Below are 13,576 nucleotides of genomic sequence, written 5' to 3'. Positions count from 1 at the left end.
AGAGTGGAAAGTGTCCCAGTAGGTGACAGGGGCTGAACATGAGCCAGGGTGTGCCCAGGTGGCCAAGAAGGCCAATGGCATCCTGGCCTGGATCAGCAATGGTGTGGCCAGCAGGGCCAGGGCAGGGATTGTCCCCTGTGCTGGGCACTGGTGAGGCCACAGCTCCAGTGCTGTGTCCAGGGCTGGGCCCTCACTGCAGGAAAGACACTGAGGAGCTGGAGAGAGTGCAGAGAAGGGCAGTGGGGCTGGGGCAGGGTCTGGAGCACAAGTCCTGTGAGGAGCAGCTGAGGGAGCTGGGGGTGCTTATCCTGGAGAAAAGGAGGCTCAGGGGTGACCTCATCATCCTCTACCACTGCCTGAAGGGCGATTGTGGCCAGGTGGGGTTGGGCTCTTCTCCCAGGAAACCAGTGACAGTAGGAGAATACATGGCCTCAAGCTGCACCAGGGGAGGTTTAGCTTGGTCTTTAGGAAGAATTTCTTCACAGAAAGGGTGATTAAACATTGGAATGGGCTGCCCAGGGATGTGGTGGAGTCACCAGGAGCTGTTTAAGGAAAGACTCGATGTCGCACTCAGTGCCGTGGTCTGGTTGACAAGGTGGCGTTCAGTCACAGGTTGGACTTGACGATCTCAGAGTTCTTTTCCAACTTAATTGAATCAGTGATTCCGTGATTCAGTGTTTTACAATAATACCAAGTTCTGCAGCTTAGAATTGACGTACGGAGGCATCTGAGCCGTTGATGGCATTTGGCATTCTACACCTTGTTTCTGGCAGAGCTGCCTCTCTGGCAGTGACAATCCTGGCTGAAATCCCTCTCAATGAAATCACTGGCAAATTTCCCAATACCTTGAATAAGAACAGAATTGGGTGCCATGACCAGAAGATGTGTGTGCATCTCTCATCATACTGTAAGCAGCAAATGTTCGTGATGGTAATCTAGCAATCTAAATTGAGGGGCTAGTGACATCTGGGAGTAACTTGATTGTATTAACATCCAAAGACATTAACAGAATTTATTTACATCACCAAAAAAGATAAGACCTTGACTAAGCAAAATCATGCAAGGCAAAATTTATTCCAATTACGTTAAAATAATCCTTGTCTGATCCAAGTCACCTACTTAGCTAGGGAAAAAAAAAAAAACAACAAACAAAACCCAACCCAAAACCTCCAAATATCTCTCCTTGCTTATCAAAAGACAAAGACATGGCATAAGCTATTGTTATAAGTATTTTTTTTAAAAATTAGTTTATTTTTCATTAAAATTCACCTGTACAACTCATTTCCCTAAATATTCTTTAGAGAGAAAACAGCTCAAAACGAAAATACTTAAAATATATTTTCTACTTTTTACAAATTTTTTTTGGAAAATGTTTTCTGTATTTCACTCTGGATGGATCAATGTAATTCATCATTTATAAAACTGAAGTTCAGGAGATATTTTGCAGAATTTTGCAATGGTAAAAGGCAAAACAGAATTACTGTTTTTGAGCAGCAGGTACCATTTCTAGTCTAGGACTTGTACTGAAGGTAGCTACTTTTCAAGCTTAGCAGTGGAACAATTAATAAAGAAACCCATTAAGGTCTGATTGTTGCTGCTAAAAAGGAAGGTTGAATTTCAGGCCTTTGAAGTAACTGAGAATGATTCAGGCCTCATTACAGAGATATAATCTACATTCATACATTTATGTTAGTGATTCAAATCTATTGGGACAGATTGAATTCCGTTAAATAGTGGATCTTTCCTGTGGAACTTTTCTCAGGCTTTCTCAATCTAACCTAAGAGGTGACCTGACAATACAAAGTAGTGGGGTATTTAGGGATTCAACTGTGCTATAAAAGAAAGGCTATACAGAAGGTAGAAAAAAGAATGAGATATAATCTAAAAAGCTATGTCAGCTTTTCATTTGGACTCTGTTTTGTAAATGCCCTCCTTGTCATCACACAGGATAGAAAAGGACTCTATGCATTGCAGTATTTTAAAGTACTACCCTGAATATTGCACCTGCCAGAAGCAGATCTTATGTGAAATTCTGCGCATGTTGAATTTTCTGTTCTTAAGCAAAAAATCTTACAACCAATATATAGATAGTCACAAGCTAGAAACTGGTTTAAACAGAACTCTTCTTGAGTAAATTCAAGACAGTGCCTATTTTTTCAGGGTTAATTATAGTTGTTTAATCCCCAAATTATTTCTAACTCCTGCCAGAGATCCTAAAATGCCAATTCACTTTGTTTTCCAATATTTGACAGCAAAAAGAGAAAAACAAAAAAGAAAGACATCCTCAAATCGAAAAGTTTAAGATATTATAGAAATTGTTTATAATTTAAGCTGTTGGAATCAAAATTTCTTCAAATTTAGAAAGAATGTCTTGTATCCTTCATGAGCCAGGCAGCACTCAAACATTGACATAAGCTTTGTAGACACACATGTAAGCTGTCAGGCATTCACAGAAAGGAGTGGTTTGCTTTACATTTTTTCTTGTTTCTCTACTTTTTTAAAATTAATTACCGAGAGGAAAAGCCTTTGGCAAAAGGAAAGCCTAAATCAGATTTGCAAAAAGAAAGATTTCTGAAATGCTTTGCACTCAGTGCAAATACATGCAGAATAAATAATCTGAAGTACCATAAACAACATCGTAAAACATATTGATTCTAACATTAAATGGTTTCATTTTTAAGGCTGTTTAAATGTCACCCCCAGCAGCTGAACACATAAATTTAGGAACCAACTCTCTCCAGAATAAACACCACAATTGGAGAAAATAATTTCTAATTTCTGTTGTGAAGTTAACAATATATTTAACATCCTAATCTAATGAATCTGTCTAATTTTAGAACTGTTTGTTCTTCCTGCATTTTCTGTTGTTTAAACTAAGATTTACTCCAAATGTCAAATGAAATCACATAGGAGGTTTTCCATTGCATTCTACTGATCTGCATTATTTAACTGCCTATATTTCAAAAAAGTTTTGAGTTTACTTATTGAGCTACTCACTGTGTTTGTGTACCTATTTCTCTGATAGTCCATTCTCTTAGCAAATGGTCCATCCACTCGTGTTCCAAAACAGGTATTTAACAACACTAAATACTGACTAAAATATAATATCTTGCATGCTGCCCATACCCTGTCAGTTTTCGATGCTTTATTCTGGTGTTAAAAGAAAGTACATCATATGGAAGATGCTTGTTGATTACTGGGAAAGCCAACAGTTCAGTGATGGGCTAGAAATATGAATCTGTCATAACATTCAGTATGTGAAATGATAAATCCACTAGAAGAGATGGAATCATAGGAAAAACCAACAACATATGCCCCTCCAGAAAAATAATAGCTTGAAAAATTGCTTAAAATAGCCTTGGAAATGGAAAAATTGTTTCTTTCTGTCAAGAAAAACTGCATTAGTTTAAAAAAATTAAAAAGACAGCAAAGTATTCAGACAGATTTTATGGGGAAACCTTTGCAATGCCAATAAAATCCCTTTTGCTTTGAAGTCAGACGCGTGATTCAGTAAACGACTCATGTTAGCAATTAGAAAATGGTCATTTAGGGCCCTGATTTCTTTTGAGACAAGGAGAGTGAGGGTGGGGAAAGAGACACAATAAATCTTGAGAGGCTTAAAAGGAAGAGCAAGCTAAAGTGTGAACTTTTTATTTCAGCAACGGAAGCGAGAAATCAGTGATTCATTGAAGGAGGGAGAAAGACCTCCATGCAAGCTGGCAGAGAAGAAGGGAAAGGAGCTAATTATGTCTCTTCCCTTTTTACTCTCTCTGACCAGCATATAATCTGCTTTTCCAGGGTCTGCCTGTAGTATATACTCCTTTCCAACCTCTCCACCCAACCCCTCCTCCAGCGGGGGGGAGGGGGAGATCTAGCAGGCAACAAGCTCCAGGTGGCTTTCTCAATCACTTCACTGCCAAAAAAAAAATAAAATAAAACCCTCCACTAGAAAACAAGTTGGGGTTTTGGGGGTTGGTTTTTGTTAGTTTGGGGAGGTTTTTTAGGGGACGAGGTTGGTTGGTTGAGATTTTTTTTTTTTGCTGGGTGGGGGGGAGAGAGAGAGCGGGGGAAGAGTGAAGGGGGAGGGAAGCCTCCCTGGAGGGGATTGGTTCAACTTGGAAGACAGGGAAATTAGTAAAGCATGAGTCTCTAAGCCATGCTGGTGGCCGGCGCTCCGAGGAGAAGGACGCTTTAGGAGCAATTAGCAGCGAGCCGAAGGCGGCGGCTGCCGCGGCTGCCGCAGCCCGGGAGGAAGCGAGGGCAGCTCCCGGGGCTGCCTCCGCAGCAGGCACTGCTCGCTCCAGCTGCAAAAAGGTTTCAGATGTCCCACCACTGCCTGACCCCCTGCAAATAAGGGCTGACCACCAGAGGCACATCCCACCTCTGACTTGTAATCGCTGACATTTAGGCTACAGCTTCCAACCTGTTTACAACCAAAGGGGGAGGGAAAGGAAAGGAAAGGAAGGGCGGGGGGACAAGTTGGGATTTCTCCTTCTCTCTTTCTCTCGGGTTTTTTTTTTTTTTTTTTTTAATACTGTTCTGGAGAATTCAAAGCAAAACAAAGAAACTTCCTCCTCTGGGGTTGTCAGTGAGAAAAGGACGAGTTGTGCAACTGGTTTGGGACTTGCAAAAAGGCAAGAGGGTGGGGATCAGAAGAAGGTGCAAAGCCACAAAGTGTGAGTGCTGGTGTGTGTAAAGGTGTATGTGTGAAAAATCCATTCCGGCACCCCTTTCCGCTGGTTATTATTTATCTTAGTCGTTGTTTTTGTTGTTGTCATTGACTTTGCTGTCATCTATTTTTCAGACCTTTCTGCATCTAAGATGGTGAAGAAAGGAGTGAGGAAGAGAACAAAATAACTACTGGAAAGTCTCAAACCAGGTTGGGGAGTGTGTGTGCATGTGGGGGGGTGGGGAAGGGAAAAAGAAAAGAGGAAAAAATAAAAAAAAACCCACCAAAAAACCAAACCAACAACCAACAGCTCTTTTTTCTGAGGGAGGACTCGAAGGATTAAAAGGCAGCAACTTCTGAGGCGATTTGTCCCCTGAGTTATGGATGTTGGTGCACTTACTTCAGGCCAGATCAGAGCTCAGAGGAATCTAACCAGAAGCAGCAACCACCGTCTCTCCACTTGCCTTTTACCAGGTTTTACCTTTCCAGTATGTTTCATTTGATAAGACATTTTCCAGCGCCCAGAGTTTCAGTACAATGTGCAAATGGATACTGACAAATGGTGCCTCAGCCTTTTCCCACCTGCCTTGTTGCTGCTTGCTGCTGCTCTTCTTGGTGTCTTCTGTGCCTGTCACCTGCCATGACCTCGGCCAGGACATGCTGTCCCCGGAGGCCACCAACTCCTCTTCTTCATCATCCTCCTCCTTCCCCTCGTCCTTCTCCTCTCCTTCCAGTGCGGGGAGACACGTGCGGAGCTACAACCACCTCCAAGGAGACGTGCGCAAGAGGAAGCTCTATTCTTTCAACAAGTACTTTCTCAAGATCGAGAAGAACGGCAAGGTCAGCGGCACCAAGAAGGAGAACTGCCCGTTCAGTAAGTACGGCTCTGCCGGGCAGGGGCCGCTGCGGCCCCGGGCCCGGGCTGGGGAGGGAAGGGAGAGGGGGCGCACGGCAGGGCCGGGTGGGCTCGGCTCGGCTCCTCAGGGACGCCGCTCCCGGCCAGCCCGTATCTGCGGATCGCTCCGGTTACATTTGTTTTGCAAATGGCCTCGCTGAGCACAGTTTGTTTCTTCGCCAGGCAGAAGAGCAAATTAGAAAGATTTGCAAGGAAGTGGCGGGGAGTGTGTGGGGGACATTGTCTCCTGAATCTGAAAACCATTATCCCCTGTCATTAGAGTGCCTTGACGAGAGCGCTGCATTGGAACAATTAATCGATTGCCCGCACGCTCCTCTCCCCGAGCCGCCCGCTCTCCGCGCTCCCTGCTCCCCGCTGCCGGAGCCGGGGTGTTTATTCCTGCGGGCCGAGCTCTTGCCTGGGTGCGCTCTGCGCAGCGGGGGCGCCCGGCGGCGCTGGGAGCCGGTGCGCGGCCGCGCTGCCGCCCGCGGTGCGCGGAGGCGGTGCCGCGCTGCGCCCCGCCGGTCCCGGGCTGCAGCGCCGCTATACCGCTACTCGCTCCATTGTAAACATCTGGGGCTGCCTTCCCACAGACCTCACACGCGTTTCATTGTCCTTTTCTTTCTTTCTTTTTTTTTAAATAAATTATTTCAGAACAGAAGTCATATGGCAGTCTCCATAGCTGAAGTTTCGAGCTTTTCTCTAGAACTAATTAGATGCTTAGTAATAGCATGCTTCTGGTAATGTATTTTTTGGCTGTTTGCTGCTAGAAATGTACCCTTTGCTTGGTTTTCCTGCCTGTGCAGTCTCAAATTGAACTGTACTAGATCACAATATATTGCTTTCTCTTACAAATCTTAATTGACTATGTCCCACTATAGGAACATGCTGAGAAAGTAAGCTCAGTTATGCAACTCGAGGAAACTCTAAGGTTTCTTCACTGGTGAAAAACCACATTTTGGTTCTTGTGTTTTTTTTACGTAAATCCAGATAAACCCAGGAATAAATCTGCTGTTAAATTAAAACAACTGAAAGTGAGTTAAGTAGATCCCTTGTTAGCTAATGTGTAAAATATGGAGTTCTTCAGCAGGTTGCCGTGCTATATGATAGACACTGCTGTTAATTCAGTTGTACTTCTAGTAACTACCCATAATATAACCTTAGAAGCAGTGAGAAAAGGGCTGGAGTATCATGTGTCGCTGCTTCACTTGCTCCACCTTGCAACTTCATGCTTTATCACACACTCTAATGTTTGTCATTTAGCTGCTTTGGATGTCAAAGCAGCTGAAGCTTACCACCTCCCTTTATTACACAGAAAGGCAAATTCTTAAAAAACAGAGCTGTGAGGGAGGCTTAACTTTGATGAATTTGTGTGGAATGAGGTCCTAGAACAGCGTTTCTTAGATTACCTTTGGATTTGGAGGAGAACAGCAGCCCTAAAATGGGATTTTGAAAGCTTTGCATGCATCTCTGAGAACATCAAACTGTTCTGTGTAGCACACTGCTGCCAAAAAGGGCTGTAAGGTGCCCACTCTGACAGCAGTTTACTCTAGGAAGTAGCTACACATCTGAGCAGTCCCACTTAGCCAGCAGAATTGCTCAGTGGGTAAACTTATCCACATGCTTGAATTTTTGCAAAATCCTGCCAAGAAGAGGTAGAATACACTGAAACACACAAATACATCTTCTACCTTTTCAGGCTACATGCAAGAACAACTCCCCCACAACTGTGGGAGGGAATGTGCATGGTGTGTCCTGGTTTTTCAGTCAGTGCATCAGAAAGAGAATTGCCTTCTCAGTGATGTCATGGTTACTGTCACATCTGTAGAGTGTCTGCTGAAAGAGAGGAGAATGTCACTTTTTTCATATAAAAGCAAAAGAATGCCTTTATTATACATAGCTGCATCCTATCACTGAAGATTACATGCAGTGAAGAAAGGACTGCCGTCATCTTAAAACTTGTAGCTTCCCTACTGTACTTACATCACAATAGCAGACCTAGTGCACATCCTTCAGCTCAAAACTATTACCGTCCTGTTGACAGAAGTTAGAGTTCTGGGTTGCTGATTAATAGTCATTATAATATGCAGTGTGATATTGTCTTTTCTGTAAAAACATAGTCTGAGACCATTTAAAAATATATTTATTGTGCCTTTATTCAAGGCTGTTTGTGTAGCAAAATGCTGCAAGTGGATTCACTAAATCTGTTTTTCACAGCATCATGTGTAGCAGTGCTATCATAATACTGCTATAATCCCCAGCTGGACTGATTCCATGCAAAGATATGGTATCTCTCACATGGTCTGAAATAAGTAATTACATGTGAATAGATTTCTGCCGTGCATAGAGTTAGCCAGAGAGGCCACTAAATTGTAGCCTGTTTAGCATTATAGGCTATTTAATCTCTAAAATTAGTTTCTCCCTCTGAAACCATGTTTTTCTAAATAAGAGTGACTATTGACACACAAGACTGAAATATTGTAATTTGGAGGCTAATTTTCTCATATGCTAGTGTTTAAAATCCGTTTATGCTGCAGTAAAGCCTTATCAGTAGGTCTGTAAGATCGTGATATGTTATGCAATTAGACAACAGCTTTCATGGCTCTCTGCCAATTAAGCACTGTCAAGTAAGAAGAACAGTTGGAGAAATTCAGGATAAACATTCAGAAAAGAGAATTTAGTCTCCAGCCTTTAAATGGCTCAAGCAGCGCTCATGAATTTGCTCTATAAATATTGTGTAGAGTGCACTAAATTAAAGTTTACTCTGGCAGCTGTATTGCGACTTGATTGCTTGGAACTATTCCATCATCCTTTCTCTACCTGTGGAGTACCATGTGGCTCCTGACTGTTCTGTCAGAAGACTGGCAGAACTTGCAGCACTTGGCATGGCTGGAGGTGTCTGTCACTAGGTAGATGTAGGACACTTTCTTTTATTTTTCCTTACGTCTGGAAGTTGGTTCTCAAAATACAACTACTACCTTGTCCTGCAGCACCAGAGCTGTGAAGTCCCTTGCCCCTGTTCTTGACAGAGCCCTTCACAAGCACAAATAAAGAGAGCTGTAGTGTTTTCTGGGGGTTTACACACTAGATGAGGAACAAACAAATCCAAAAATCCTCCAAAGAGCAATTACAGAAGCTTTCACTATAGCTTCAGCTCTGGGATCACCAAGAGAATCTTAAGACATATATTAAAATTGAGAGGGAGCTGCATGTGGTAGATTCTAACTTTACTCCCACACTGACCGTTCTCTTGATTAAGATAGAGAAACTCTCTGGGGTTAATGGTTGGCATGCATTAAAGCCACAGGATATATGATAACCAGATTCAAGAAAACTTGAATGTATGTCTCAGTGCTACACAATTTTCAATTGTCTTCTAAGGCAACCGTTCACAGTACTATAAGGCACACAAACTTCAAATTTGGGGGACAGACCTTATTAGTTGAAGAACAATAACAAAATACACATTACTTCATTAGCAGCAGCTGACCTGCAGTCTGTGGAGGGCGTTCTGCATGAGCGAAGATTGCAGGATCGGGCTCTTACTTAGGTACACGTTCAGGGAGTGCAGTCTGCGTCACTGAGCCTGGAGATGAGGGGGAAGGATTGCTGGAGGGATTCCTGCGGGCTTTGGACCAAGCAGTGCTATGCAAAACCTACAGTAGATGGCGGCACAGCCACTGCCTGGTGTCACCTCTGCTCAAAGGTGGACGAGAAGGGTCTGCATCCTCAACTGTGTAAGCTGATTTAGTTCAAACAAAGCCTTTCCAAGCAAAGATATTCTATAAATTTGTCTTCTGACCAACCCAAGTGGACTATTTCAAGAAAAAGGCACTGTGTTGCAGAATGAAAGTGTATGTCAGGGGAGCTAGCAAGAAATAATTAGCTACTTCCCACAAGCTAACCTATTCTGGGCTTTTCTTCTGAGCATTCAATTATCTTTTATGCTAAGCTTTAGGAACTCTTGAAGTCCCTGATAGTCTTTGATTTTGCTTTGGCTAGCGTGGGATAAGCTTAACAACATAGTGAGTGAAAGCAAGAAAGTTTTGACCCTCATTCTTTAGCCCAAAAGATTGTAAACAACCACTCAACTACTAGAAGTGCTGAACATTACTAATGAGGATTTTAAGTGTGTGCATATGTACATGACATATAAATAGGTATTTGTATTATAGGTTGAGTTATACGCAGAAAAATAGCATTAAATGTGTTTTGATTAGGTATACTTCATTTGATACTCACTTTTTTCACTATACCTCTGGTGCAGAAAAATAATAAAGTGCCATAGGTACCATAACATCAGTTATGAAGCTCCAAGCAGATTAGAATAATTGATAAAATAGACTCTTTTGCTACTGAACATTTTGAAAAGTAGCTGTTTGGGATTATTGAATCCTTATTACATGTGTTTGTAAATTAATGTGAGAACTTTTCACTGTTTTTCTAAAGACTGACTAGTGTTTTGCTCGTTTGCTGTCCAAAGAGTTCTGTTTTATGGCTTAACCAATCAAAATACTTAAAATAGGAAATAATAATAAGTGAAGTAATTTGAAAAGATGGTTCCTTACTGTGGAATGTATATGTTCTTAAGGGCATGATTTCTCACTTTCAGGTAGTTTTTTTGTTTTGGTTTTGGTTTTTGGGGTTTTTTTTGTTTGGTTGGTTGGTTGTTTTGTTTGTTTTTTTTGTTTTGCTTTGTTTAGTTTTGTTTTTTTTATTGTTTGGTTTTTGTTTTTTGTCTGTAGAACTCAGTTATACAATTTATAACCAGCAGTATAAAACCGTAGGCACTTAGGATTTATGAATGTGGAAAGAATTGTACTATTTAATGTCTACATGACACTCTCCTGTTACCCTTACTGCATTCCTGCCTTGTGGACCCTCCATGCTGATACTGTAGCCCTGTCATAAATCTTTTTCAAAATACACAGTTGTAAGTAGTCTTTTTGTCTTCATAAATCTAACTTATAGCCACTTGGGAAAAAAAAATCCCAAGAGTTAGGAGCAAAGGGAAGTTTTTTCCTAAAACCCCAGAAGAAAGAAAACAAGGGCGATACAGGTTTATAGATGCCATGTTTCTGTTTTAATGAGAGGTTCACAGGTAGTGGCTCAGTCAAAACTTCCCTTGAAGATGGCATTAGCTGAGTGAGCAGTATAGAATGTGCTTACACTTCTGAAACATCTTGGATGCATTCACTCATAGGATAAGATCCTCTGTTTTGAAATAAGGCATTTTAAGATGACTTTCAGATGTCTTTGAACTGTGTGTGTGAATAGGGGCCTTTTCACTTCAAATGAGACTCAGATCAGATCCTGCAATAGGGGAGTTTTCATTTATTGCAGAGCCTTTCATGTAGAAAAAAAAGAAAAACCTTTCTTTGTGTAAACCTTGTTATACTGTGTCATAAGTTAAAAATTGCAGGTACCTGTATGAACACAGAGTAACAACTCATGTGATGTGGATTGCTGATTTTTCCTATGAGAAAGTAAAGTAATTGCACAAGAAATATTCTAAACAGGGAAAAATTGTAAATAATGTTGTATTTCTATTTCTAGGCTTAGTATTGGGGCTGATAGTGTCAACAAAGCAGAGAAATTACTTGGTTGGTTTGGGATTTCTTATATACTCCCTTCTTGACATTGATATGCCATGACAAAACACTGTTTTCTATTCAGTGGAGAGCTTTTTGAATCAATCTCTTACAGTCTCTTTCTCCTCCAAGTAGCACCAGGTTGAAATTTCAGTTTGCTCATTTAAACACTTGCTACTACTGCTTGCAGTTGTATACATCACTGAACTACTTTATCCTCATATTCTGGGGTATATAACTTAATGACCTCTTTGTCACTTGGAACATCACAAATATTTTGTTTATCAGCATTGCCAACCAGTGTCAGCTTGATGAGGCTGCATGAAAAAGTAACCCTTGATCGCTTTGGGTTGTGTATACCAAACTACCAGATAAGAAATGGTTTAGTTAATCTTAGCACATGTTTGTTTCTCAGATGGCATGTGTATTAGTGCCACTAGTCTAACTGTTTATACCTGTCAAACAAGTTTTTTTTCTTTGACAATTTATTTTTATGTGATATTTTGCTATCTTGCATGCTTTCATTGCTCAGATGCTTTAACAGGGAAAAGTAGTTAATGGTGCTTCCAACATTAGTTCTGCTAACCAGAGGGATCCTTCCCCAGCTTCCCTAATTGCTCCTGGTTCTTGTGCCAATTTGTTGTAAAACATCTCTGTTGGTTACAACACAGTAAAAAGGAGACAGGAAACAGTGTTTCATGAAGTTTTGAAAGTCAGCCTGGGAAAACTCTCTGTGTTTATGAAGAGATTTAAAATCTTCAAGGGTAGGAGTCAGGAGGAAGTGGCTAAATCTTTAATCACTGAATGGATATTAAAACTGAATTCATTAATTGGGCAGATTATTAAAATTGATTTTGGGGCTTCATGAGTACAGTGCAACAAATAGAAGTCGCAGGGGAAAGAAATGGTTACAAGTAAGCCAAGTCTCGTACTAAATAGTGGCTTTAAAGGCACTGTTTTTAAATTAGGTCACTTGTGTTCTTTCTTTGAACATTCAGTTCTAATTGCAACAGTAAATCAAAGAATATGCTCAAAGTAGATTCCCATGTAAGGTGGACAACTGGACAGTGCCTTTTTACTGCTACTAACACGTGCATCCAATTACTGGGTTGATATACTCACAATGTCAGCTGTAAAGCATTCCCCTATTTTATAGTTAGCCTAAAGAATTATTAGCCTGTCCCCTTTCACATTTACCTCTAAATAATCTGTCAGAGTGTATATCTTCTACAGTTAAAGAGGAATTTTCACACACATTGAAGCTGACTTTCAAGAAAAAAGGAAATGTTGAAACTACACCAAAAAGTTTTATTCCTTTTCTTTTCCCCCTCTTCCATAATTTTTGGTGTTGTCAAGGAGAGGAAAAGGTTGTGGATAGTAGGAATATGAATGATTGTGAATGTTATATAAAAATAAAGAAGAATATCAGATCTTTCATAAACCTTGATTTAGGAAAGCAATATGATGTCTTCTCCTTTCATGGTGGAAACCATATGTGAAGGACATAGTTGTTTTTTGCCGTTCCTGACTCCTATCTCGTCTTCCTATGTGGAGAGCAGAAGTGAAAATGAGGGGGTTGTGGGGGGTGGGGGAATTGTGATGAGTCTCTTTGCTCTTCTTTCTTTGGCCACTGATATTAGAGTTTCAAACATTGCATAGAAATAAATGAAATGTAAGTTTTCTTTTAGGTTCCTGACACACAGCTGTGCAGCTGTAGTCAGCATGTGTGGGAGTTGGGGAGGGAATGCTGAAGCATTTTGGAATCGTTCAGGATGTTATTTAATTGGAATTAAGGCACAGTGCTAAGTGGAGACTGGGTATAAATCAATGATATTGTGCCCGCATTAGAGGAAGTGGGTGGGATGTGTGACAAGTACCAGATCAGTACTAGAAAGGATGACAAGAAAGAAATAGGGGCAGCATGTGTCATGAGTGGGAGAGAAGTGGGGAGAGGGGGAGCATGGCTTACCCCTTTTGGCAGCTGTGAACTGCCAGTGATGTTGAGTTGTCCTGTCTGATCTCACTGTAACATCTGTTTGTCACAGACTGAAACTATGAAGACATTAAGGTGCCTTTTGAATTTCTATAAAAGTGTGTGCTTGGTGTTAGGATATGAACATTCCACTCCCAATTTCATTGTGTCTTCTCTGACCCTATTCTGTAGATATTAGATACTATTTGGTAGCTGCTCTAGAGTTTTGTTCTTAATTTTGTCCTCTTCAAGAGGATTAATAACCTGCTTTATTCTTAATATCAAATTCCGTATTAACTGCTTGCAAGCAGAAGGGTAGATGAATTGACCCTTGAAAGTAATAAACCATTTGAAAGAGCTACAAGCTCTTCATTAAAGAAAAAAAAAAAAAAAAAAGGGGGTTTTATTTGGTTGGTTTTTCTTAATTTTTTTTCAGTATGCTAATACTA

At 40.9% G+C, this 13,576-nt stretch overlaps 1 protein-coding gene across 1 annotated transcript in view; it reads left to right on the top strand.

Annotated features, from left to right (window-relative positions):
• The first annotated feature begins 4,960 nt into the window (after positions 1-4,960).
• Positions 4,961-13,576, top strand: part of FGF10 (fibroblast growth factor 10) — a 59,531-nt gene continuing 50,915 nt past the window's right edge. The window contains exon 1 of the mRNA XM_041489330.1: positions 4,961-5,543. Coding sequence (XP_041345264.1) covers positions 5,207-5,543 — 337 coding nt within the window. The 5' untranslated portion in view covers positions 4,961-5,206. The remainder of the gene's footprint in view (positions 5,544-13,576) is intronic.

This window comes from Pyrgilauda ruficollis, unplaced genomic scaffold (genome assembly GCF_017590135.1).
Source record: "Pyrgilauda ruficollis isolate IOZ18807 unplaced genomic scaffold, ASM1759013v1 scaffold92, whole genome shotgun sequence".
Taxonomy (NCBI): domain Eukaryota; kingdom Metazoa; phylum Chordata; class Aves; order Passeriformes; family Passeridae; genus Pyrgilauda; species Pyrgilauda ruficollis.
This window is presented reverse-complemented; position numbering and strand designations above follow the sequence as displayed.